Raw genomic sequence first — 25,812 nt, 5'->3', positions numbered from 1 at the left:
AGGGTGACCCAGCCCCACGCTCCACCCCTTCAGGTGCCACAGGCCGCACTCCTGGCCTTCCTCTGACAGAGGGAATTCGTTTTCTTTAACTCACTCCTGGCATCTAACTCAGGGGCTCTCATCCCAACTTTCCCTCCCCGATGTTTCCCCGTGACTACACGCTGCGGCATCACCCCACCACAGCCAAGCTGCACCCTCCCAGGCATCCCCAGCATGTCTCGTTTAGGGACACAGACATAGCCCCGGGCTTCTAACACGTCTTCTGCGTTTCCCTCAAAGCAAACGTCTTTGGTGGACAACATCATTTATGCCTTCCTTCCGCCTCACACCTCTGTTTACAATCAACACAACAGGGGACAAAAGTATCTCTGTGTCTCACAGAGATGGAATTAATTACACAGCGGATTCCTAAGTGCCCAGATAATTTCATTTTTAGGACCACTCCATGTGCTGTGGCTGCGGCCTTGAGGCATTGTTTGAAAACTTAGAAGGAGAAAAGCCCCACATCACAAGCGCTCCTAGAGGAGCGCAGAGCACCACAAGTTTCCACAGAAGGAGGCACGTGGCTGTGGGCACCCTCCTCACGATGGGCACTTGGTCATTTTGCCCACATGAAGGATGCGTGAGGGGCCTGGTAAGGAATTACCATGATGAGCCCAGCTCAGGACATCCCACAGACTGTGTTTGGTGTGTGTACAGAGGTCACTTGGACACAGCAGTGGTGGGGATGGGAGGTCCCCGAGCGAAACAGGGGCTGGGACAGGGCAGGAGATGGCTGTGGTCACTGCCACGTTCGTGCCTCACCAAGCTCATAAGGAGCTGCTGAGCCGAGCAACGGGAGCTGCAAGGGCTACACGAGCAAAAGCCATGGGGCATCTTGAAGGCTGGGTGGGGAAGGAGCAACCTGAGATGCTGTTCATCTGTGTACATTCATCTGAAAGCCTTTTAGTGCTCTTCTGTTTACAGCTAGCACTTCAGCATGAGGATGTGAAATATCAGAATACAGAAGAAATGTTCTCAGCCTTTCTTCTAATATAAATATATATTTTAATATCAGAAAGGAAGCCTGTCAAGGTATGAAAGATGTGCCTGTTTAACCCCCAAGCTGTGCCAGAAGAGATTTCTACCCCAGCTCACGTGTGAGCATCATGTTTCCCACTGGTTGTAATGCAGTCAAAGTCAGCCTCTTTGGCCTCTGGGGCAGCAGTAGCATCTTCAACACACCACGTCTCCATCTCGCATTGTGCTCGTTTACAGGTCAGTCATCTTTCTCTCACCCATCTTTAGCAACCTAGCTGGAAACTTCCAGCACCGGAGTTTCCTTTGAAATCCTGCTACAGGCAGACACCACATCTATGCTCCCTTTTGATGCCTCCTGCCCCAGGCTGGACCTAATCTTCCCACCACAGCTGATGGTCAGCCTGCGTGAGAAGGCAAGGCCAACCTCTGGGCGTTCTACAGAAAATAAATCCAGGGAGCAAACTTGTCCCGAACCACGTTGCCTGAACTTCTGAAGCTTTTAGAGCCAAAACATGACATCATCCTAACACAATCAAATAAACATCGTACAATAAAAATGCATAAGTGAAAAGACAGCTCTGGGAAATGACTTACAGCCAGGCTAACCGCGAAATCCAACAGCAGCAGATCCAGAAACGGGGATTTGGAGGTTGACCCCATTGCCCACCCCTACAAGCGGGCAGGTAGAAGAAGAAACATGGGAGATGGAAGGGTTTGAGACTAAAGATGAGAAGATAAGACCCCACATAGGCAGCACTATGGAACTGGAGATGAAGGGGTAAATGACCTTGTCTTTCTTGTGGCTAATTCTGCCCACCTGAAACCAAGTTGCTTACTCCAGGTGCTATCCATACACCCCACCCGTGAGCACCTGGACAAAGCTGTTATGCTCTTAACAGATAAAACAAAGGGCAGGCAAAGTCCTGGATTGAGAACAAGCACCCTGTAGGCTGGAGACATCTCAGCCAATAAAAAAAACCTCACTCAAAACACATTTGCATTACCATTCGTAAGCCAGTGCCACAGAATCATTGCCACTCTTTGTCTCAAAGAGGGGAAAATGACATTTCAGACCCCATGTGGTCTAAAATGCACCATCAAATGAGTTTTCAGCTGAGGCGATGGTATCTGTAAATTAGAGAAATGTATTTTGCCTTCTCTGATACGGCAATGGCAGTCTGGAGCAAAATCTGCCCTCTTTCACCCGTCCCTGCTGCCTCGGGCTCACTATGTAATACCTTATTTTAATAGGTCTCAAATGAGCAGCGAAATACATAACCGCACAGTTTAATGGCTTCCACACTGCTGCAAAAATACTTACATAAAAGCATGGCTGGAAAGCCCTGTTTACATCAGGGGAGAGGCACAGCCAGTGAAATCAGCGCTGTGTTAAAATTTTGGCTTTGCATTTGTTGCATGACTGAAGTTAGTTCAAGAGTATCTGGGACAGAATGTGGGCCTGAACCAGCTATAAATAAACAATATGTAATGACCCTAATGGCCACATTTTAGACTTTTTTTTTTTTTTTTTCATCTCTTCTTTCCTCTCCTCAGCTGCATGTTGCTCCTTGTTTAGGTTTTGCTGCAATTATCGAGCATCCTTCTGCCGACTGGGTGACCTCCATCCCTTCTCCTTGCCACCCCATCCTTCAGCCCACAGCTGACAAGAGCCCATAGGACACAAACCATTACCTGCAGGGAGGTTCATCCACCACAGCACACGTGAGATGAAGAGGTGAGCTTCAGGAGGTGCTGAAGGCTCACTGAGGAGCTGCAGGAGGGAGCCCAGAGTGCTGTCCCCAGCAGATCTGGCCCCACCAACAGCCTCACACGAGGCTGGTCGCGCCCAGGGTCCATCATGGGGGCCCAGGCAGGAGCAGGAACGATGCAGGGGGCACCTGCATCACTCGGCCAGGATTAGGCACAGGGGTGAGATGGGGCTGCTTGGCATGGGCAGGACCAGGCCGTTAAGGCCAATTAGTGCTCTCTGTTTCCAGCTGTTCATTTTTTCCCAAGCTTTGGCTTGTATTTTTTTGTTGTTGTCCTTCACTGGAACCGCTAGCGCTCTGCACGGAGGGTTTGTGAAGCACAGCTCCCCACCTGGGGATAGCGCAAACAGCTGCTGTGGCTCCCCCACCATCTCTCCCTTCCCTCCATCCTTTAAACTCTCGCATTTCCTTGTATCAAAGGCATGGCCAGCTGTACAAATAAAATTCTGGCACAGATAAAACAATTGCCGCACAATATGCAAACACCTAAGCAAAGCAAAGCAGCATAATGTACAGCTTGAGGAAGAGCATTGGAAACAAAATTAATTTTGCTGAAGAACTGAGGGCATTTCCCAGCTTTCAAGTGGCAACAGGAGGAGCCTGGTGTTCGCCTCCATCAAAGACAGATAGAGACTGAACGAGCTCACTAACAAAAGGGAAGCAAGCATATGGAATATGTTACCCGCATCGGTCATGGAAATCAGGAGCTTTAAAGGGTTCAGAAGGAAACTAGATACATTGCTAAACAAAGAAACTTTGAAAAATGTGGGGTGGCTGACAATGCCTGGCAATGCAGGGAGAGGCCTCTGTCAGCCTTCCCTTGCACCTGAGTAAGTGAAATATTCTGGATATGAAAGTAGGCTCAAACTGGCCAGGAAAAGTGTGCTGGAGATCTGAAGGATGAAACTTTAAGGCTTCAGTCAAAGGGTTGTGAAAAACAGGGCCCAGAGAACTGGTGAAACTTTCTAGGTACTCACACTCTGGCTGTCTACGCAATTGGTATTGTCAAGTGGGCTCGACCCACTCTGTCCTAATCCTCATTGTACTTGCTTCCAAGAAGACCACGTTGCACAGGTTACCTTATTTTGGGTTAGCAAGTTTTCAGCACTGTTGTCTGGGAGTTTTGCATACCATTGATTAAAGCATTTCAAACGGCCCTCTATTATGTACATGTTTCCAGTAGGCGTGTAGAAGAAATGCTAAGAGGAAAATCAGGGCATGAGAAAGATGGGAAAAAAAAAAAAAAAAAAGCTAGCACATTAATGAAAATGGAAAACACATCAAAGGAAAACACCATAAAGGGTGCGTTAGCTAGCTGACAACTCTGGGTAGCCTTAAGAATGGTGAAGGGCACAGTATTTTAAATGTATTATTACAGTCTATTCTGTTATTATGCAGTCCGCGTAAATTAGCCCTATGTAGGTTGCAGGAAGCTCCAATTTCCCCTGTTACGTGTGTGAGATGGTCAGCTGCTCTATGATTAAGTGCAGAAGTCATTTGTGTCTGTACCAAAGAGATGCAATCACTTCTTCGTTCTTTGCCACAAACTGGATCTGAGCTGAGGTAAGAGATCTGGTGAAATCACCTCATCTCAAGCACACCCCGATGCCCGCTGGTATTCTCTTGCTGTTGCTTTCCCCTCCCCTCCTCACACATTACCGATCTTTTCGTGCAACATTTTTATTTCATAACACTTGCTTGACAGAGACCAAGGTTTCCTGGTCTGCACGCTCAGTTTGAAATACCTGGAATTCATTTCAACGTGCACCTCAGAGCTGACCTGGCCTTTAAGGAGCAACTAAAGTCTCGTGTCAAGTTCCCATCCAGAAGTCTTGCCACTGCTAAGATGTCCACTCACGAGCTGGGGAATGCACGTATCCTGTAAAAAAAAAAACTTTAAAAAAGGGGGAATAAGGTGTTTTGACAGCAAAAAAAATTTTGTTTTACTGACTACTCTATTTAGACACCTCATGAGTTTCAAAACTTCATTTCAGTTAAACAATAAAAAATCCAAAGCTCTTGAAAGTGCCATTAACTTTCAACCTATCAGTGGTGTAAAATACGACTATTATGATGTAAACATAATATTTTGTTATGTAAAATACTATTGTTTTCTTCCTAAGAAGTCCCTACCGAGTATTTTAAAACTAAACTTAGAGCAGCAATCCCCATTTTTCATCAATCACACCAATCAGCATCTTTTGACTTAATTCTTAACTCTATATCAGTGATCAACATCCTCTATCTCTATAAAACAATATACATTAGTAATCAATAAAAAACTGTGATTTTAAATCAAACAGGAGAGTTGTAAAATGAATGTACTAATGGTATTTTCCTTGGCATGATGTTAAGGTACAGTTATTCTATCAGTTTGCCAACAATTTCTTTCAGCCTATACTTTCCTAAATCATTTTATTGACCCGTTCATACAACAGCGACCCTTTACACTAGTCAGGAAGCAGGTATCAGTCTCAGAAAGTATGGCTTTATGATGTTCCATCTCTTGGGCAGCATGCTCCTGAGCATGAGACACTCCAGACAAGTATATAATTTGAAATTAAATACTGTATTGTGGATCTTCAGACTGTGTATGGAAGAGATAAATGAGATTAATTATCCTGAAAGACAGCCAGACTCCCTCAGGAATTATTCTAGTTTGCAAACAAGCTACATGGACTTAAAAAGATTTCAGTGAAGATACAGCTTTCACACTTGGCTGCAATTCTCCGGGTTTTCAATACCGTCTATGAGACCTGGTCTATTTTAGCTCTAGGTAGATAACGCTTCAGACATGCTTTCAGCATGCTTATTTTGTTGAGACAACAATGACTATGTGCTTCGTGCTAGAAAACACATGAACATGAGACAACCCTACGGAAAGTGATGTAACAAAAATCACAAGTCAAGGAAATCCCCAGAATAAGCTTACTTTCATGGCTCAAAGATGTTAAAACCGAGCGAATCTGAAGCATCTTACATGGTGTCTGAGAAGCGCAAGCACATTCAGCTGGTGGAGTTGTGCTGCCACCTATTGTGAAGATGAACTCAAGAGATTCGCTTCGTTTCACCAGGACAGCACATCTGCAAGACGTACCGCCTCTCCCTCATCAAAAATACTTTCTTCCTAAATATCCGCTACTGATCATCGCTGCAGACAGGGTGCAGGCACAGGTGAACTTTCGGTCAGACCAAATATAGCTGCTCAGAGGTTTTGACCTCTAGCCTACTCCGATATTCAGTCTAAAGACCAAGGACCTGGCCTGTCTGCAGCTGTTAGCTCAGAGCTGGGATCAGAGCTGGAGCTCTGCTCCTTTGCCCTGAGCAGCGACCGAGACACACAACAGCTAAGCACGGAGGTACCGCTCTCTCCCTGCAGCGACACTTTGACATTTGCTTTTCCTTTCTCCCTTAGAAGACGACCAGAGCCTGTCGCTTAGTGCTGGGAGCCTGTCCACATCACCGAGCCCTAGCCCGAGTCCCACAGGACAGTAACCTCAGTGCGATTCCCACTCAGCGATTCTCCTTTCAACAAGCTCACGGAGCGAAGACGCAAGGTCCAAACCAGACAGCATCTGCCTACAGCACCAGAAGACCCCAGCAGTAGGGTTTGGGCTCCCAGGGTTTATACAACAAAAGGCGGCCTGACTAGGTGCTTCAGGCACCTCTTCCTCCTGGCGAGCACAAGCGCGGTACATGACCTCTATGTATGCTGTGCCAAATTCTGTGTGTACCATGCCCAGTTCTAGCACCCATAATTATCAATTGCCGCTTCCACTTCTCCATGGTTCAATTAACGTGGCACTGGTCTCGTTCTGCAGCTCGCAGTACGCGTTTTTGCACCTTTTGCTGTTCCATCTGCCTCGGCGTGATGCGTACGGCCTCTCTTTCCGAACAAGAGCTCCTTCACCCCCTCAATGGTACCAGCCAAGTCAAGACCGAGGCATTAGGTCATCACCCTAATGTCACTTCGCTGGGAAAACTAGGTCATCTGTTCGCTCATAAGCCAGCTATGTGCACCGACGCACTCGCTCCCTGATCCTCGTCTCGCCAGGCCTGTCCGTGCCCCGCTCATTGTTCATTTTTCCGCCCAGCTTTGGGGACAAACGCCACGCTTTTTGCAAGCCCTGCAAACTGGGAGCAACGCAGAACCCGCGAGTCGCTCCTGGACAGCCTGAAGAGCAGCCAGGGCCAGCTGCTTCGGGGCACTCAACTGCTCCCAAGCCACCGAATGGCAGAATCCCTGCAGCTGTAGCTAAACCTGACTGCCAGGGTGAGAGCAGGGGGGGGCAGAGAGGACAGCTGGGTGAGAGCATGGTCAGGAGCAGAGTAACGAGGCATTTCATACTGCCTGCAGTGCCAGAGGGCAAGCATTTTTAGATGCTTGGGTTGATAGGTGTGCCCGGGTCTGTTAGTCAGGATTGCTCGGTGCCATTCGGGCACAGGGAGCACCAGCACCTCTGATGGCATGGTAAGCAGCAGATCCCTTTTTCACAGCTGTATGGGTAACTCACAGATTCCTCGGACATGAGCACGCGCTCCAGGGAGGGATATGAGATCCATAATGATGCTTGCATGATACCTCCTTAAAATACCTGCTATTATGCAAGTTGCCCAAGGAAAAAAGGTTGGGTTGGTGGGCAACTTTGAGCCTTCTCATGTCGGTTGGTTTCTCTCGAAGTAGGTTGCGCCGGGTAGTAAGCTGGGATAAAGATCTGAGACAGTCTGTGGCCCTCAGCACGGCAGATAAGCTGCTGCTAAGCACTAGGAATTAGAAGCCCTGGCTGCAGAGTAGAGGGAAGGGAAGGTGACAGAGTAATTATTACCCTCCTCTTTTTCAGTACTACTTGAGCACATTCAGGTGTTACACTCCTATCACACTGCTCCGCTGCAATCTACACATCCATGAGCTGCTTCTCTAGCCCCCAAACTCCTGCTGTCCTTCTGTCTATTTTAGCAGATGGAAGAAAGCCCTCGCTTTCCAGTTAGTCATGACCAGCAAACACGCTATGTCGAGGAGTACAGGGGACTCAAGTTGCACTGCAGCCCAAAAAGTATGTGTAAACTGGGTTTCACCCCAACCCCAGGAACCACCAGAATAAAACACAGGCTTAACTGCTCTGAAAGAGCCCAGGTCAAAGCCCTGGGTCTATCACGGAAGGCCATCCTCCTTCTCCCACGAGATCTGTCTGCCGTAGAGGAGCTGACAGCAAGAGACAGTATCCCGGCTGCAGTGACAAGACTGATCTTACCTGAAGTCAAATACTCTCAGCTTCATCTTAAAAGTGACAGATTCCAACCAAAACAGGAGCTTGCCAAAACCTTCCACGTTCCCATCCTCTACCCAGAGGCAAAGTACCACTTTCATTTCATTTTTCTCAGCGATAAAGGACAGTACTTGAACACGGGTACTTTTTTTTTTTTCTTTTTTTATTGCTGTTAAGTCAAGGAAAAAGGTTGCATAAAATCCAATCTCTTCTAGAAATATAAGTGACCTTTCCAGTACATTTCAAATATCAAAGTATATGGTAAACATACAAATAAAGAGAAGGTAACATACCTCCTATTTACAGTACAGTATTTTAAATCATAAAATAAGTTCCATAAAGTACAACTGGCAGGTAATTCACAATACAAGTCCATTGGTGGTTTAACACCCTCACTTCAACTCAAACGCAGTTCATTCATTTCAAGTGGTCCAAAAATACCCAGATCAAATAAAAATTTTAATCAAAATAATTTTCATTTACTACTTAAACTTTTTTTTTTTTTTTTAAATTAAAGCTTTCATCTACCTCCCTCCCCGTTCCCCCCCTCCAAGAAAAAAGTTTCAAAATGTACACTGGTGCTATAAATATAAATGCTACCTATGAAGAAATGTAGTAATCAAGCTTTTTTTTTTCTTCAAGTTTTTTGTTGTTGTTGTTGTTTGTTTGTTTAGCAATTTATTAGACGGCTGAACCAAAGATTGACTTTATTTCATTCATCCCTCTACCGGACACCGGGCCTTAGTTTAAGAAAAAAGATTTCTGCCATGAACTGTGAGGAATGCCAAACCCTATGGATATACAGTGGTAGTTGTTCATCGGTGTTGAATGCAGCAGTCAAAAAATACACTCATCTTCCAGATAACCTCAGTGCACTTTAGGAAATCAAATATTACCTGGAAGCAATTTAGTACGTATATTGGCTTTTAAAAATAAAATAAAAAATACAGCAGCATTAAACTTACTTACTCATGATACTGACATGATTAATACCATCTTAACACTCATTTCAGTCTTTCACATTATACCGTAATTACGCATAGTGGTAAATTGTTATAAAATAGTGACTTTGCTATTTGGTAGACAGGTTCTAATACTAATACCTGACTATTTTGTAGAAAACCATAGCTTTTGTTCAGTTTGAAATAAAACATTTACATTCTAAGTACAATGCAACACTAATAGTTTAGGAAAAAAATATTCAATCAAGTAATGTTCATTCTGTGTTGACACGATGTAGAATAGCTTTAAAAAAGGAAAAAATGCTGTCAACTTTCATTACAAATGCAAACACACTGAGTACAACATTCATACCATTTTTTTCACCTTTTTTTTTTTTTCTTTTTGCTGAACATACAGGCTAAAAAGCTACAATGGAAGAAAAATCTGTCAATTTAAGCTTGTTCATTTTTAAAAATCTGTTCAAGTCCACACAGTTTCAGCCACTCCTGCTCTATGTATTTTCATTATTTGGGACTCTCAAGAGCTGTGTATATGTATTTTTAGCAGATATAGCACACACAGTGTGGTGTGTTCCTTTGGATTCTCCTAATAGGACGTTTGAACATCTCCCCTCGATTCATGAGCATCAATTTAGAGTACGGGCAGGGTCTGTATGAACTGCTAAACACTCATGCGAGTCCAACGAATCCACGTGGACAGACAGGGAAAAGAAAATAAAACAGCAGCATAAAGAGGACAGGGAGTGGGAGGGGGAGAAGATTGTGGTGGGGAACATGACCAAGCTTCTTCTTTCACCATATGGCTGCTCCACCAGTGATGTCAGAGGTCAGAGGACTTTTTTTTTTTTTTAAATGCAGTAAACATTGCACATGTCTCAAGTCTTCAGTGCAAAAGCATGGTTTGAATGCTCTTTTTGATTGTTTGGCTGGGCGTGTGAATTACATGCATTACGCAAGCCTTTTGTAGAACCAGGAGGAGACCAGGGACTCAGCTTTCTTCTTTTGTACGGAACAGAGGTGCAAAAGCAATGAAAAAATTCCAAAAGAATATAAAACCGGGAATGTCCCAAAACACAAGACCAACCCCCCCTCCCACACACACCTTCCCCCGATTTCCCAAGCTTCAGTTTAAGTAGGCAATGTTTACTTGTTTCAGTCTGCAGAATCCAAGGTATCATTGGAAGGGGGAGGGGGAGGTGCGTATCTCAGTCTGTAAGTGCCTAAAACAGGAAAGAGAACTACTAAGTCACTGCTCACAATTAAAATGGATTACAAAACCACTACAAGGTATCAAAATGGACATGCTCTTCAAAAGGCACTATCATCCTCCAGTGCTTTCAAAGTAGGTCCCAAGATTTTATACCATTTTCTTTCAACTGCTCGCTAAAAATGTCAGTTTTTTAAAAACCACAGACAGCAGATAGAGGACCCTACCACTGTTGGAAAAAAAAGCAGAGAAAAGAAGACCCCACCAAGGCTCGTCTTTCCTGTTCCAGTCCAAGGCCAAGAACCAGGAGCAGTGCACGTTCCGTGCGAACGCTGCCTTTTCTCCACTGTTTTGAAGGGAGAAAGAAACGGCACCCAAGACTGAAGCCTTTGATTTTTAGTTCCAATTGGTTTCTGCCTTTTTGCCGCAACTTGTCTGAAAAGTTGAAGCACATTTCATTTGTGTATTTCACGATGGGGCACAGAGGATGGCTGGTTGTGCAAAGGCAAGCTTTACAAAAGTTAAATTATCAAATGGCCACTTTGCTTTTTTTGAGTTCTCCTAAGTTTTACGGATTCACGTTCACATTATAGACAGTAATGGATATTTTCTACACTTTTTGCCAATGAATTCTCTCCAAAAAACACTGAACAGGAATGGAAAAATTGGAACAACATGCAAATCTCAACATAATGCCAAAAACAAACCAGTGAAAGGAATGACAAGTTAGAACAGATACAGTTCGAGCTCCCAGCTCTGAATCGTGCCCATTTTCAGCTTGGCGCTGCGAATCCCATTCCCTTGCTCTGTTCTACAAAAATTTCAGGCAGAGATAAGATGCTTTGCGGTTTTAGAGCAGGTCACTAATGCACAACCATTTACACAAAACATACACACGCACGCACACCTTTCTGCAAGACCAGAAACAGCACATTCAGGAAGGTAAAGAGAAACCGCTAAACTCAAAAGCAAGTCCGCTGGGAGTTATCATGATTACCTTGTTGACTGGCCTCCATGGATGACTGCTTACAGTCCTGCGCATAGTGTCCACTTACACCACAATTGTAACATGAAACGTTCCCGTTCTTCTTGGGCCCCGACCCATTTGTGTTGGCAACTACGTTAGGTGCTGGATAGACGGGATAGAACCTCCCAAATCCTGCCATCTGCTGCATACCATAGTTGGCCTGGCTCCCCATGACCGGGTCATGCATGAGCCCGTTTGCATACGGAGACTGAGGCAGGAAGAAAGGAAGTTGTGTTCCATTGCTTTGATGTGCTTGGTTGAGGTAGCTGCCATTGCAAAGTGATGGCAGAGTGAAGAAAGATGGAACTCTGTAGACTTGTCCATGAAGTGGGTTATGATAAAAATAGCTATTAATCTGAAGGCTTCCGTTGGTCCCACAGCTACACCTACGTCCACAGGAACCGCAGGGACCCGATCCCAACTGCTGCGGAGGTAACATTGTCCCGTTAGTGTTATTGTTTCCAACAGCGTTGATGTAGGACGTGCTGTCGCTCTGTGCAGTGCTGTGTGTCAGAGCAGGGCTCGGGCTGGGGGCAGGGCCTGGCGTGTGGGTGGGTATGGCGGGAGGAACGGTGGACTGCACCTGGCCGACGCCTAGCCCAGCGGACTGAGGTGGCGAGGAAGTGGCTACAGTGCTCAGCACGTTTGTATTCTGGGTGGGCAGCACGCTGGGAGCGTGGGGACTGCCTGGCAAAGCGTACGAAGCTGGTGGAGGTGGCGCTGCTGCCGTGGAGAGACCAGCTGCTGGAAGAACTACCTTCAGATTGGTAGGCTGAGGGATCGCTCCTGGGTTTCCCTCAATGTGAGGCACCATTTGATTCAGTCCTACCACCTGGGACGCAGGTTTCGCGATGGGATCTGTCGTAGGAACTGGGGATCCTGGGAAACTACCTGGGTTGTGGACTGGGATAAAGGCAGTATTTGGTGATCCGATACTTAAGTTTCCTGTCGGCTGCTGCGGTCCATTAACTGTGCAACTTTCTGTCGATCCCTGTGGAGAGGGCATTTTCAATCTGTGTATTGCCAAATGCAAAGCAGGGCTGCCAGGCTGGACAGAGTGCGGAAGGAAAGTGGATGGGACTGGCAAAGGGGAAGCCATCAGCTCAAGGCGTTTCTCGGGTTCGCCAGAAGTCCCTGGGCCCATTCCGCCAGGAGGTGAATTCGCAGACTCTCTCACCGGTGAGACAGCAACGGGCGTGGTCACGAGCATCCCCATCGCTTTGCCGTCTGCAGAGATGGGCGGCGGGACAACTGCTTCGGGCTTTTGGGCAGCGCTGTGCATCACACAGTGTAAGGCAGGCATAAAGGAAATGTGTTGGAACTTCGCGTTCAGGGGATCTTCCGGAAGGCTCCCGTTCTCGTTATTGACTGCAGAGATCTGAGCGGATGGTTTGTTCATGTTCGATGAACTGACAGCACTGTAGCCTGTAAACCTGGTTGCGTTTTGATTCCCAGAGTCCTCAGAATTGCTATCCGTATCTGCGGAGAAAACAGCATTTGTCAGAGTCGGAAGAACGCATGTGAAACTACACTAACTCTCACCCTGGACTCATTCACCCACATAAAACTACGTTTGCTGACACAAACGATAGTCGCATCTTCCTGAATCAGAACAACTTTGAGACTACTTTCATTCATCCGCATCAGGGTAGGTCAATCTCAATCACTTGCCTATACCAAACTGCCTAACAAGCTACCGTGTCTTTGACTTGTGAGTATCTGCAAATGGGAACGGTGGTACACAGACTACATTAAGAATTTGCATCTACCTAGAAAGATATTAACACAGTTTACTCAAATTTGGAAGGAGTGGCAAATTCAACAGTCATTAAAGACAAAGAGAAGAACCTCTCAGAAATGATGGGCATGCTTTGCTGTAAAACAAGTCAATTTTATGCTAAACATTAAACGTTTTTTCCATATACTGTGCTGCTGAACTTAATCAAGAGACCTACACCACAGAAGTCTGAAAATATGGATATCATGTACCACATACATGAACGTAGCAATCTGAAACAACAGTATGCAAACAGTCATGCTATTTGCTAGAAGCCTTCAAACCATCCAGCCACAAAACTCACAGAACAAGACGTTATCTGTGGCGAGTTCACAAATAAGAGCAGCTAATAAAACTGAGAATTCAATTAAAATTAAGAAACAAGAAAGAGATTAGTCAAGGAATAGAGAAGTTCATGCACACTCTCCGCAAATCCAACCTCTGTCTTTTTCTTCTTCACTATCAAAGCTTTCCCTCCCATCATGTCGTGGACTAGAAGGAGAACTGTAACTTTCAGATGATGTTTCTCCACATGTATCATGACCAGATCCAGCGTCCAAATTCAGATCTAAAAATAAAAATTGGCATTTTTATTTTTAATCTTAGTATATTGAAGTGAGATTATTTTGGTTTGCTGACATCAGGCTAGTCCAGAGTTTTGTTTGTTATACGGTGTTCCTACTTAATTACATCTCTCCCTTCTACTTCTAACGTTTTAACTCCGTGCATCAAGGGCTAGTCTTGTCCCGAAATTTCTGATGACTGAATCCTTCACGTTAAAAAAGGTGACACTGAAAATTCACATTTATGCAGAATAATCAAAAGAATAACCCTTCAAAAGTTTTGTGATGCTTACAAGAAGTGTACTGTAATAATAATTTCCTCTGCATGGCAGCAGTCAATTGTTTCCATTCAAATAGGTGAAATACTCCTTGGTCGTACCAACAAAGGCAGAAAGCTAACTCAGCAGGTACAGCCCAAACAATACACCTTGTTCAAGAACTGGCTTTAAGCCAACTGTATCAACAAAATCTGTTTAAGGAAAAAGAGGTGAACTACAGATGTGTAAAATTGCTTTCTAAATTCTGAAAGGTATTGTGTGAAACTCATTTGCTGGAAATCGGATTTCAGGGTGGGTTTGGATCCTATTAGTGAAGCCAACTCTAAGCCAGAATGCTCCGGCTTTCAGGTTCACCATGACTTTTTGACTCTTCAGCCTGACGTTTTGACTCTTGAAACCATTTTCCCGGTTAGAGAAAACCTATACTGAAATCTATACTTGGTAAAATTATTACATATTCTAAACCCTTGTTAAAATATCATGTGAAGTGGAAGTGTCAATCTCACAATGCTGACAACAGTTCAAAAAGTCCAAAGCACTTATAAAAGATCAAGTCTTCTAAATTGCAAGTGTAACTAAATGAGGACTCAAAAGCTAAAAACAGGGAATGAAATATGGAAGAAAATATGATGCAGTTAAGAGCTACTGACTCAAAAGAGGACATTTCAAACCACACTTTCAGATATAACGCTAGGGAGATTCAGACAGCAACGTGATTCTTTTCTTCTTGTAGACTGCTCTCCCAAGAGTATTATCAGATGACATTTTGCTGTTTGTACACAAACAGGCAGAAAGCTCATCCCTGAAGACTGAATTGCTTCTAAACTCTGCGGGCTGCAGTTTCTTCTTGGAGCGGCCTTAACTAGCCATCTCCATCAAGGAAGCAGTTTCACATCTGTGGGTTAGTGCGCAGTGGGTGAACACAAAGCACTCCTTTTTAGCATTGCACTGTGTCACACAAAATTGCACAACCTCTGAAAGTTATCAGCAGTTCATAAACACTCAGTGTGTTTTGCATGACAACAAGAGCAGTAAGCAATCAGACACATATACAAAAAGCTGTCCTGTAGATTATTTTTTCTACTTGTACAGCTCTTACCTATAACCTTTTACAAGCATATTGTTTTTGCTAACTGTGAACAGTGAATTCTTGAAGTTTCTGCCAGATTTTAGAAGGTAACAAAAATTGCCCGTAAAGCACATGACACTAATTCAGCAATGGGATCTACCTGGAACTCTCAAAGGTAAGAAGTGAGGAGAAGAAAGAATGAAAACTTGTTCAAGACTGTACCCCAAGGGGAAGCACAAGCAAGACAAGGCACTTTGAAAGAGTGCTTTCAACACTCAGGCCAATTGGGTGGTATAGAAAAAGGCAAATTCTTTTTCATCCTTTTGTTGGGAAAATTAACATGAGAAAGACACGGATGCAACTGATATTAGGAGGCTGGAAAACATCAAGACATCAAAGCCAATAGGTAACATAGCCCTTCAGAAATAGATAATAAAAACCTGAAGGCTCAACATACTAAAACAAAATTATATTTGTGTTGCTCAGCACTGACTGATGTATACAAATTCTGGCCCAGACGCTAGATTTTGCTGGATTACCTAAATTTGAAAACCCTGTTAGGGCAGCGCACACAGTTCTGTGCTGGAGCTCAGCAGTCACCTGGTTTATGCACTACAATTCACCAAAGGTTCACACCAGTGGGTTTTTCTAACAGGTTCCACAAGTGCCCCACAGCACTAGCAATCCATGAAACTAGTGAGCTGCAAAGGCAATGCTAATGGCAAGATGCTGGACCTCCACACACTCAGACTGCTGAATTTCATACAGCCTAACTCTGTTTCTGCAACTACCACTCTACCTAAGGCAATTTACGAAGACTTTCCTAGAATGTTTCCAGTTTTGCACAAAAGGATACATACCCTAAGCAATGTTACACAAAATACTGTGTCTAGCACATTTTATCCAGCGAGTCAAAGCACAGACTGGACAGCCAACATGCTGACTTGCACTGGAATAAACTTCAAATTTGTGATTTCCTCTTCACTGCAGAACAATGAATAAATAGGCAAAACTAGAAATTCTGTTTCTTACAAACAGCTTAGGAGAAACCATCTTACCTTTTGCTGTCCCTGTACGTATGTGCTGTGATGCTGCAACTCTAACTCCATTAGTCCTGTTATTCAACCGGCAGTCAGTTTTCTTTGCTTTCTCCCTGTGTAAATAATTTTCATGTTTTTGTTTTTGTTTTTTTTTCCCTTCCCAAACGCATGAGCACAGATAACCAACCATGTATGAAAACAGAATGCCACTGTAAACAAAAGCAGTAAGTCCAGGCCACAAATGTGTATTTAACAACAAATGTAGATAATGCACTAATAGCCTTTATTTATTTGTTTAATATACTAGTAATTAAACTGCCAAGAGTGTTACTAAACTCTGAATAAAGATCTAAAAGAAAACACACAAGAGTTTTTTTTAAAAAAAAAAAAAAAAAAAAAAAGTCGCAGCTGATTCTGCAGCCTTTCCTGAAAGCTAACGAATGTAATGAAGCCATACCCCAGACTAGGGCAAAAGCATCTGATTACGGAGTAATAAAATGACAAGAAGTCAAGTTGAAACCTTATTAGATAAGGTTATAAATTTTTTCACTTCCTTACAGTGGAGGATTGTGTAGCCCACAGGAAGTTCTGAAGCCCTCTGATTCACAAGTTATCTTCAATAAAACATTTCAGCAAGTTACCACCCCCTGTCTGTCCTTACTTGATCCTCACCATTTTCAGGACGGCTTTTCAATTTTTAACTTTAACATAAATATAAAGGAAAGAAAAGGTAATTCTGTATCACTCAACCTGCTTCTGCTCCTTAGTCTGTTTGCTAAATGTCAACTGACAATTTTAGGAAAGAAATGCATACAACTACATTCTATTTATCACATTATTTCTTTTGAAAAGATAAAAGGTTTTTATATAGCCTAGTCTCACAATATGCCAGCTCTTGTTCCACAATAGTAAAACAAAGCACCTAACTGACTGTACGCTCTGTTTATCGGAGTGAATGCACCCCACATTGTTCCTGGATTACTGGTTACGTTGGAAACCTACTTTTCCAGCTGTGGCTTTCCCTTCTTCTTGCTTACTGCAGACAGACTTCGTTTTTCCCCTGTATGCTAAACAGAACATACAAGAATGAGGGTCATAAAAGATAATTTGTATCATAAAAACAAACAAAAAACCTCTTAGACTTAAAAGATCTACGAGCTCACAACTAGTGTTGCTCACAGATGCTACAGCCATACAAACAACTATCTGTACAGTGCGGTCAGACCTTCAGCATCATCCATATCATCTTGCGATTATGCTATTATTAGCAAAGGACACAGCAAATTACTACTTCCAAATACTCAGGAGATATCAATCAAATTATTGCTATCAGCAAGTCTTTCCAGTTGAGGAGAAAACCCAACACTTTTCATCAAATACTCCCCAACAACTCCTTCCTCGAAAAGAAGTCATCTCATCAGAGTTAATCATAAGGCTTAAGGGGCTACAGAACTTCTGATTTAAGTGGAACTATGATTGGGAGGGGGAGAAGAGTACATGTGGCAAATTATTTTTACATTGCAAGCTATGTTTACATCTTGACAAAACAGGTACCTGGCCTTGATTGCTGCTAAACTGAACTCTGTAAAATACCACCTAGGAGCGTATTAGAAAAAACACAACATCTGCATTTTTCTGTAAGTATATACTAGCTGCTAGTGATATCTCATATTTGGCAAAGCAGTAAAAACTGTGACAACTCAAAAATAGTCTCTGCCTACGTTGTATTTGGAAATCTTTTAAATGGGAAGTAGCTTTTCCTGCTTCGGTATATCAATTTTGTCTTGCCTCAAGCTCACGTACTTCAAGCTTTGATGCAGTCTACCATTTCTGCTTTGAAAACAAATCTCAATTCATTACCATAGTTTGTGAAATAAGGAAACTTTGGCTTGCCATTCCCCACATAATAATCAATAGCCAAATTCTACATGTGGAATGAAATCAATATTAAGCAATTCTAATATTCAAGGTTTTTCAGATGAAAAAGTGAGCAACCTCCCTTCCCTCAATTTCAGTACATTAATTTACTTATGAGTAATTATTCTTCTTGACCACACTCATACCAAAATTGACCACTGGAGACAAAATAAATAAATAAATAAAAATCTCACACAACGTGTATATATGCATCCAGCTATTAACTTTTTCATTGAAGATTAATTCTTAAGTTACTTAGATAATGGAAGTAAGATAGATGGGGGTACATCTAATCTGTACTCCCTGCTGCACCATTCTTATAGTTTACTTATTAATACCATGTTGAGTTTGTTGCTTGCAACAACACAAATTCCTTAGGCCTTCTGAAATTCTCCCTGATGTTACAGAGAATTGTAACTTATTGTACAACACACTACAATAACAGGAAATTCCTGCTAAGAAATTAAGACCTTTCTGATTGCACACATCCTATGGGGATGTTTTAGCTATAAATTCAAAACAAAATACTTAAACTTCAACAGAGTGATAAGTGTGAAAATTATGAGGGGTTTTCTAATCAAGGTAGGTCACCTGCAACTTGAACATGAGCAGTCATTGCTACAATTTTAGCAGTGTTCTTCATCTTTCAAATCTAAATATAATCATGTGTAGAGGACAGTTTCCTCATTTCAGAGTTTCAGAATACTGCTTTAAATGTAAAAACAACACACCTGGTCAAGTAGGTTTGTACAGTGCTCTGGGTGCTGCTGGGCAATACAGCTTTTTCTTCTCCAGTCCATTACCCCATTTTGCTCAGAGTGCTGTATGTTAAGGCTATCCAGTGAAGAACATTTTGCACTACTAGTGCTGCTGCAAGGAAAAAAGCAAAAGCTGTGCCAATGTGAACAAACTTGTGAGCTTTTCCTACCAACATCCGCATTTTAGCATTGTGCTGGGAAACAGGTATTTTGCTTTCAGAAGACTCTAGAAATTCAAGACATTTTAAAGACAAGTTACAGGAATTCTTGCACACTAAAGTTATTGTAATGATCTGAACATAAATGGAGTTTCTTTTGAAAGTCTACTATACTTTGACACAAAATTCTGAAAAATAACATTTGGAGAAAACAGTACTTGAGAGAACAGCTTTCATGGATATTTCTGCACGCAGTCTTTTTGTTCACTTATGTCATACAAGATGTGGGGAAACTTTCCAGAAAGAAATGTATTCTGAATTCATTCTCTTTCTTCCTTATGATTAATGACAAAATCTGTAATTACTATTTCAGAATTCATAACACATATAAGAAAAGGAGCGCATGGCTACTTACAAATCATGCTGCAGCTGTGTTTATTTGAATTTCAAACCAGTCCTCTTGTTTCATATTTTAACCTTGAAGGTTACTAGATTTGAGTAGTGGGAAATGGGAGTTGCATTTGGCATTTTCTGTGGGCCTTATAATGCCTTCCACTGAAGCTTCTCTTAGCAGTTGCCAGTCAGTGGCAACTTTTAACTAGGTCTGAGAGCACTTGTCAGTGAAGACTGCTGGAGAAACAGTCATGGGTCTCACAAGGTCAGTAGGGCACATGGATCTATAACCTTCTCATCTACCATTCAAAAACGTGTCCTACTATTCACTGGATGCAAAAAATAAGGGGATAAAAAAGAATTAATACTTTGAAATTCTTATAAAAATACTCATGCTGAAAATTGAAAGTACCTTTTAATTCAGGGCTTTTGTCAAGGCACATGAAAATTACTGTAATATGAGATGTTAATCAGTTCCCATGATGGCAGAAATCTAGCTCACTCCAAATCAGAAGACATGCTGAAGTTCCAGCAGCTACTTACCAAACACCTCTGGAAGTAAGTGCTCAAACTACTTTAAAAGACATGCAATAGAATATTTAAAAACAAACCAAAACAAAACAAAAAATCTCAGACAAATGGTGAGAACCCAAGGCAGTCCCTAAGCAGAGACATGAGTCCATAATTGTAGAGATCTAAGCAAGGTCACTTTAGAAACTTCTGCCAAATAGGATTAAGTGAAGCTGCTGCTAAATTTGTTGTCATTTTGTATAAGCTGTAATACTGGCAAATATTTATTTCAGATGTTCAACCTCATTCCTCCAAGCAAACGTCTGGACCTTTTCAAGAGTAATGCTGCCATACTTAAATAACAACAGAAAACAGACAGATGTAACGTATAAATTTTCCCAAAATGTACCAATGCTGTCTGAGATGAACCACTATTTACTCTAGAAAATTTTGTATACATTTAAAAGAGAAAAGTATCATTCAATGCCATTTCTTTAGAGCCTATAAATAGCAGGCATAGGTTTTAAGGAGAGTCTCAACGTGAACACAGGAGGATTAACAGACCTTCAGTAATCAAGTGGTAAACACATTTTCCCCTCCTGAGAAGAAAATAACAGCTAGCAAAAAGAATTTCTATGGTGAAGATTTTTGGAAAGATCTGTCCCAGTTCATCAAGTTGCTTCTAAAAACCCACTTTAAAGAGAGATCCTAAACAACAGTCAGTTCTAGTATGCTTTATTATACAAGAAATAAGAAAAAAAGAAGACTAATTCTTTTGGATTGATAACTGTATGTTAATAAGCTTGGATTGAGCTCTTATGACTTCATAGTAGTTTTCTAACCACGGGTATAATCAAAGATTTTGTTAAGATGCCATTCTCGTCTTGGACAAATTTAAGTTGAGAGTAACATAGGAGGGTTAAATACAAAAAGAATCCAAATCACTAAGTTGTCCAATCGGTAATTTCACAAGAATTTTGTTGGTTAAGATTCACAGAACTTTGACAAACAGTTTTGCACTATGGTTATTTGTTAATTACTGTAATTTCAAGTAAATCTTTTCCCTGAGATAAATATATCTTACAGATAACGTAACAGTTAAACACAGAACAAAACTGCAAACCACAACAAAAACTCTATCCATTTTTTCTGTTAATATAGCTAAAATATTGCACAACTATGTGCAAACGTCTCCAAAGATTCTGGTTAAGATACAGTAACAAGTGAATGGATTTAAATAAGCAAGGTATACAAGCTTTAGCTGCAAAAGAAGGGAAAGAATGGGCTACCTTCTCCTCTAAGACCATCTTTGAAACTATTGAAGAAAAGCTGAGAATCAGCAGCACTGGAAATTTCCATATATGCATGTGTGCATGCACAAGGGAAAAAAATATAAAATACAAATTGATATTACCCAGATTATAAACAAAATCAAAATATCAACTTAAACAGAAGACGTACAAAATTTATGAAAGAAGAGAGTTCCAAATGACTTATACCCTACAGATTCAGAAACATAATCTTCTATAGTGTTTTCAGTAGAGTTTTAATACAGAACTTGTCCACATTACATAGACCTTTCTAATACATATTAAGTTAATCAAAGAAACAACCAACCAACCAAGCTTTAATCTAGAAGGAAAAATATGCTACCAAAGCACTAATAAATGAAGTTCAGAAATGTAGCACGGGCACATTACATCCTGGTACCTACTTGGCAACAGGACTTTTTCCGTTATGTTTCTTGTGGACTGTTGTGTGTTGCATTACATCTGGAAAAAAAAAAAAAAAAAAAAAAAGCAAAAAGCATGATTCCAACAGCAATTATTTTCTCTTTTAGGTCAATCCAGAGAATTCATCTTTCTATCACTACCCGACACTTAGTGGAAGACATCTCCATTAAATATACTAGACTTAATTTAAAGTGGTGAAATTAACAGATGTTGCATAAAGGACAGATCAGTTTGTACAGACAGTAGAATCAAGACGCTTTATCTTCAATTTCACAAAAGAATAAAACAGAATAATAGGAACTATAACAACCCCAAGTTTGCTCACCTCTAGATTTAGTCATAAGGACTAAATGTGTGACTGAGTATTGTCCAGTATGAAAGGGATGAAAAGAAGAAAGTGAATTAAGTCAGAAAAGTACAGTATTCTGTAATTTTTTTTTGGCTACTAAAATGAATCTCAAAATCCCATGTCATTGACGAGTTCTGAATAGTGAATGAAGATAAGTCTTACACAGAAGTATTGCATTCTGACCATCATAAATTTCACTGGGCAAGTAAAGCTTTACAAATAACATGAGACACAAAAAGAGATACCGCCTCAAACAAGAAACAAGAACCTTAGATTCATGGTCTGCCCCTTTCTTTAAAACAATGGTTGAACTTTAACAAAAACAAGTTTTTTTCAATTGCAACTAGCCTTCTTGGTAGCCATCACAGTGCCTGAACTCCTGTCAATGCAACACAGAAGTGCAAATAATGACTTGAAAAAAAATACTTCCATTTTAAAACTTCTGGTAACACCTTAGTAAAATGGCACACAAGGTGTTCTGCATTGCATTTGTAGCTTCATCAGTTGAACAAATTCCTTTTAAGGACAATAAATAAAACTACTTGAGCTATTTTTGAATATACTGTAAATTTACTTGGTGTATTCTGAACTATACAGAAGAACATAATAAAACAATTTTAAATAAGAAAAGTCTGTCTGAACTGCATGTGTGGATTACTGATTGCACATAAGATCAACTACAAGCTTATTAGTTATTAGCGTGTAAGAGGATAAGAGCGGTGCCTTTCTGTGAAAGCTAGTGCATCTGTCCATGTGCACCTACCAGCCCCATTTCTCAGCCTTTCCACCTACCAGAAACTTCTACCTGTTCATTACTCAAAGCAACGTGAAACTGGCTTGACATTCGTTACAGAATGAAATTACTGACCAGCCACTGGACTGCTGCTTCTACTTACGAACTGTTTTCTGAGGTATTTGGAAAACATAAGCTTTCAGACTGTAATCAATATTCACTACAGTCCCAAACAGGTAAAATCCTTATTAAAGCAGCATAAGTTAAGAGGAAAAACTTCAACATCCTTTCTGTGTAAAACTAAAACCTAGACAAATTTGACACATTTATGGCAAAACAAACTGCTGTATTCAACTTGTAACCCAAATAATTGAAGAATAGGTAAAGACATGAAAAGCTGCAAACAAACTTGGCTCAAGTAAATTGTGGAGTATTTCTTCCTCTTTGCTCAACACAGCCATGAACTTCTGCCTCCAAGCTGTCTATGAACAATCCCACTTTTTGGATTATATAGAAACCCTCTAAGGAAACTGTAGGATGCATACACAGATTCTGCATTTATATAGCACATTTCATCCAAATCTCTCAGCTTTGTACCAAACCAATAAAGAAATTGGTCAACTGCATGATTTCCAGAACTGAGTGTGGCAAATTTTCTCAGAGAAGAACCACCTTTAAGTACACAACTACCTTCCTCCTGACTTGAAGCTTCTGAACTGTCCTCCTTGAAGTGTTCTGGTGCTTTAACCGTCTTCAAAGAGGGTTGTAAGTTACCTGCAGAGAATAAAGTTCACGTAGTAACTTTATAGATCTTGAACAACTAAACAGTTCCTGAGTGCTTGCACTAAACTGGAAGCTAGGGAAATGGAAGACTGAACTTTCTGGTTTGCATGTGGCAATAATTTGAACATCATCTCCTTCAAAGCAGGCCATCTCCAAGAAGAGAGGCTCTATGGAGATGCTTTTATTTTGAAGAAAAATGTGTGCAAAATAATTTTAAAACTACGGTGACATTTCAAAAGCTTTGGATTGTGATTATATGATGAATATTTCCATCATATTGCATATCAGATTTTCATAAATAATATTTTCTGTTTCAGCAGGAAATAGCAGGAGACCAGCTACAGTTACTAAAATTTTTATGCAATGAGTTACACTCCACTGTTAAATTGTTCACCTGCCAAAGGAGACTTAATTTGGGCTGAAGTCATCTAGTGTCCTTAACACAGTCTTGATGCATCATTTTTGCCTTGTTATGCCAGATGAGGTAACAAAAAGTGGCAATAATATTTACAGTTTTGTTGCAAAAATACCAGTGCCCCACTCTGAAAGAGAACTAAGTTCAGCAATGAATTGAACTCTAGGAGTCAACTCTTTTCCTCTCAAAAAATTCCAAGTTAGTGCAGGTAACAGCATCTGAAAGCTGCTTTTCAGGATCTTGAAGTATTGATGGGAAGATCTTCCTGAGTATTGTTTGCATTGAACATACTAAACCCCAAGAGACGTGTTCTAATGAAGTCTACAGGGATGAAAAACTTACCCCAGCCTGAAGAGGTGTCTAAAATAACTGATGTTATGAACCAGGAGGGAGCTAATTGATTCCCTCCTTAACGGAACCGTGACAGCATGGATAATGACGCTTACTGGACATATTATTCGGTGTGAGATCTCAACTATTACTTAAGGTATAAAGATCCTCCACTGAATTGACAATTTATTTCCACAAAGGTTTTACTAATATCATACCTATAGCATTTAAGTACTTCAGAGAGTATTTCTGTATTTCTGTGAATCGACATTTTATCCCCAGATCTTAAAAATGACTGAAGACCAATGTAAGCCACAGTCAGTTTCTCTAATTCATTCTGCACGTTTGATTTAAGAAAAATCTCATCCCAGTTCTCAAACACATGCTTCTTCCCTCTCCCCCAGCATTGCCACTATATTCAAAATATGCCACTGTGGCCTAAATTGCAATTGTAAATACTTAGGAGGATTTCAGTATTCCCAAACACGAAATTTAGAAAAACACAGTGGCCAGCAATAAAAACTTTAAAAAAATAATAATTTTTTTTTTTTTTTTAAAAAAAAAAGAACTCGATGAGTACTTCTGTCTTAGCACAGCACATAATAGTCTGCAGTACAGTAAATGTGATGGTGAACCACCCCAGAGAAGTTACCCGGCCTCCTTTATCAACAGATAAACAACTACACGTAAATTCAGCATGCTATTTGTCTTCATCAAAGCTTTCCTTAATATCCATCTCAATGTCAGGGCCCTGACCCACACCAGTGGGCTTTACAGCCTCTTCTGCCCTGCCAAGGGCCACACCTGCCTGTGTTCGAGACCAGCTCTGGTACAGGGCAGTTTTGCAATCTTGGCTGAGACTGGTGGGAAAGAGCTGGAGATGCCTCATGCAGGGCCTCCATCCTTGGGCTCAGGAACCACATGCCAGCTCAGGTCTTTGCCCGGGCTATGCTGCAGCCCTGCCTGGGCCTGGCCACGTCTCACCGATCCTGTTCGTAACCCTGACCTACTGACTTCTCTGCCCTGACCTCAGACGCGACTCACTGCTACCGACTTCACTGGTAATCACCAGACTCTTGCCTGTCCCTGAGCCTAATCTTCCTCACAGCGAGTTAAGCCCATTAGAAGTTTTCTCTCCTCTCTGCTGAACAATGAAGTTCCTCATCCTTTCTACCCGTCATGCATTTTAGATCTGACAAAGCCTCATGACCTTTCATGTAGCCTATATGCACATATATACACATGTATACACTTCTTTTGTTTTGTGTTTTATTACAAACTATCTCCCATTTATGATCGCACTATAATCTGTAAGGCATCGTCCTGCAGAGTTAAGGTCTTAATCTACCAACAACCCTGCAGATCATTTCTGTCCTGCACGCCTGCAGTTGAGTCTATTAGGATGGGACCTAGCACTGGTTCTTTTTCAGTGCATTTCTACAATTTGTGAGGATCATTTTAAATTATAATAATGTACAGCAACATACTGACAACTTTTTCCCACCTAGATGTAGCCTATAGACTGACACATGCACATCCTATGCCGTGTGTCCATCGTTAATGTGAATCTTTCTGGGCCTTGGAACTTCCTTCCTCCCCATGCAGCTCTTCATTACAAGACAGTTGTCAGACTTTTTCACAGCAATAAATTCCAGCCAATTTCACAATCGTCCTGGACCTCATTAGTTTAGCTTATATACGAAACTGACACATAAGAATGTCCTAACCGTTACTAAAAAAAAATAGGTTCAAAA

The 25,812-nt window shown here is 41.5% G+C and overlaps 1 protein-coding gene across 3 annotated transcripts in view; it reads right to left on the bottom strand.

Annotated features, from left to right (window-relative positions):
* Positions 1 to 8,218: 8,218 nt before the first annotated feature.
* The window catches only part of ZCCHC2 (zinc finger CCHC-type containing 2), a 41,267-nt gene continuing 23,673 nt past the window's right edge, over positions 8,219 to 25,812 (bottom strand). Inside the window, exons 7-14 of one of the 3 annotated variants that reach the window (XM_082752215.1) lie at positions 23,221 to 23,304; positions 21,430 to 21,487; positions 18,628 to 18,766; positions 16,982 to 17,046; positions 15,998 to 16,092; positions 13,469 to 13,597; positions 11,223 to 12,731; positions 8,219 to 10,238 (exon numbers count right to left, since the gene is read on the bottom strand). In XM_082752215.1, coding sequence (XP_082608341.1) covers positions 10,171 to 10,238; positions 11,223 to 12,731; positions 13,469 to 13,597; positions 15,998 to 16,092; positions 16,982 to 17,046; positions 18,628 to 18,766; positions 21,430 to 21,487; positions 23,221 to 23,304 — 2,147 coding nt within the window. In that variant the 3' untranslated portion in view covers positions 8,219 to 10,170. The remainder of the gene's footprint in view (positions 10,239 to 11,222; positions 12,732 to 13,468; positions 13,598 to 15,997; positions 16,093 to 16,981; positions 17,047 to 18,627; positions 18,767 to 21,429; positions 21,488 to 23,220; positions 23,305 to 25,812) is intronic. The other 2 variants (XM_082752217.1, XM_082752216.1) reach the window with 2 other exon arrangements.

This window comes from Aythya marila (assembly GCF_965140915.1).
Source record: "Aythya marila genome assembly, chromosome: 2".
NCBI lineage: Eukaryota > Metazoa > Chordata > Aves > Anseriformes > Anatidae > Aythya > Aythya marila.
Note: the sequence above shows the minus strand (reverse complement) of the source record. Positions and strands in the feature narration are given on the sequence as shown.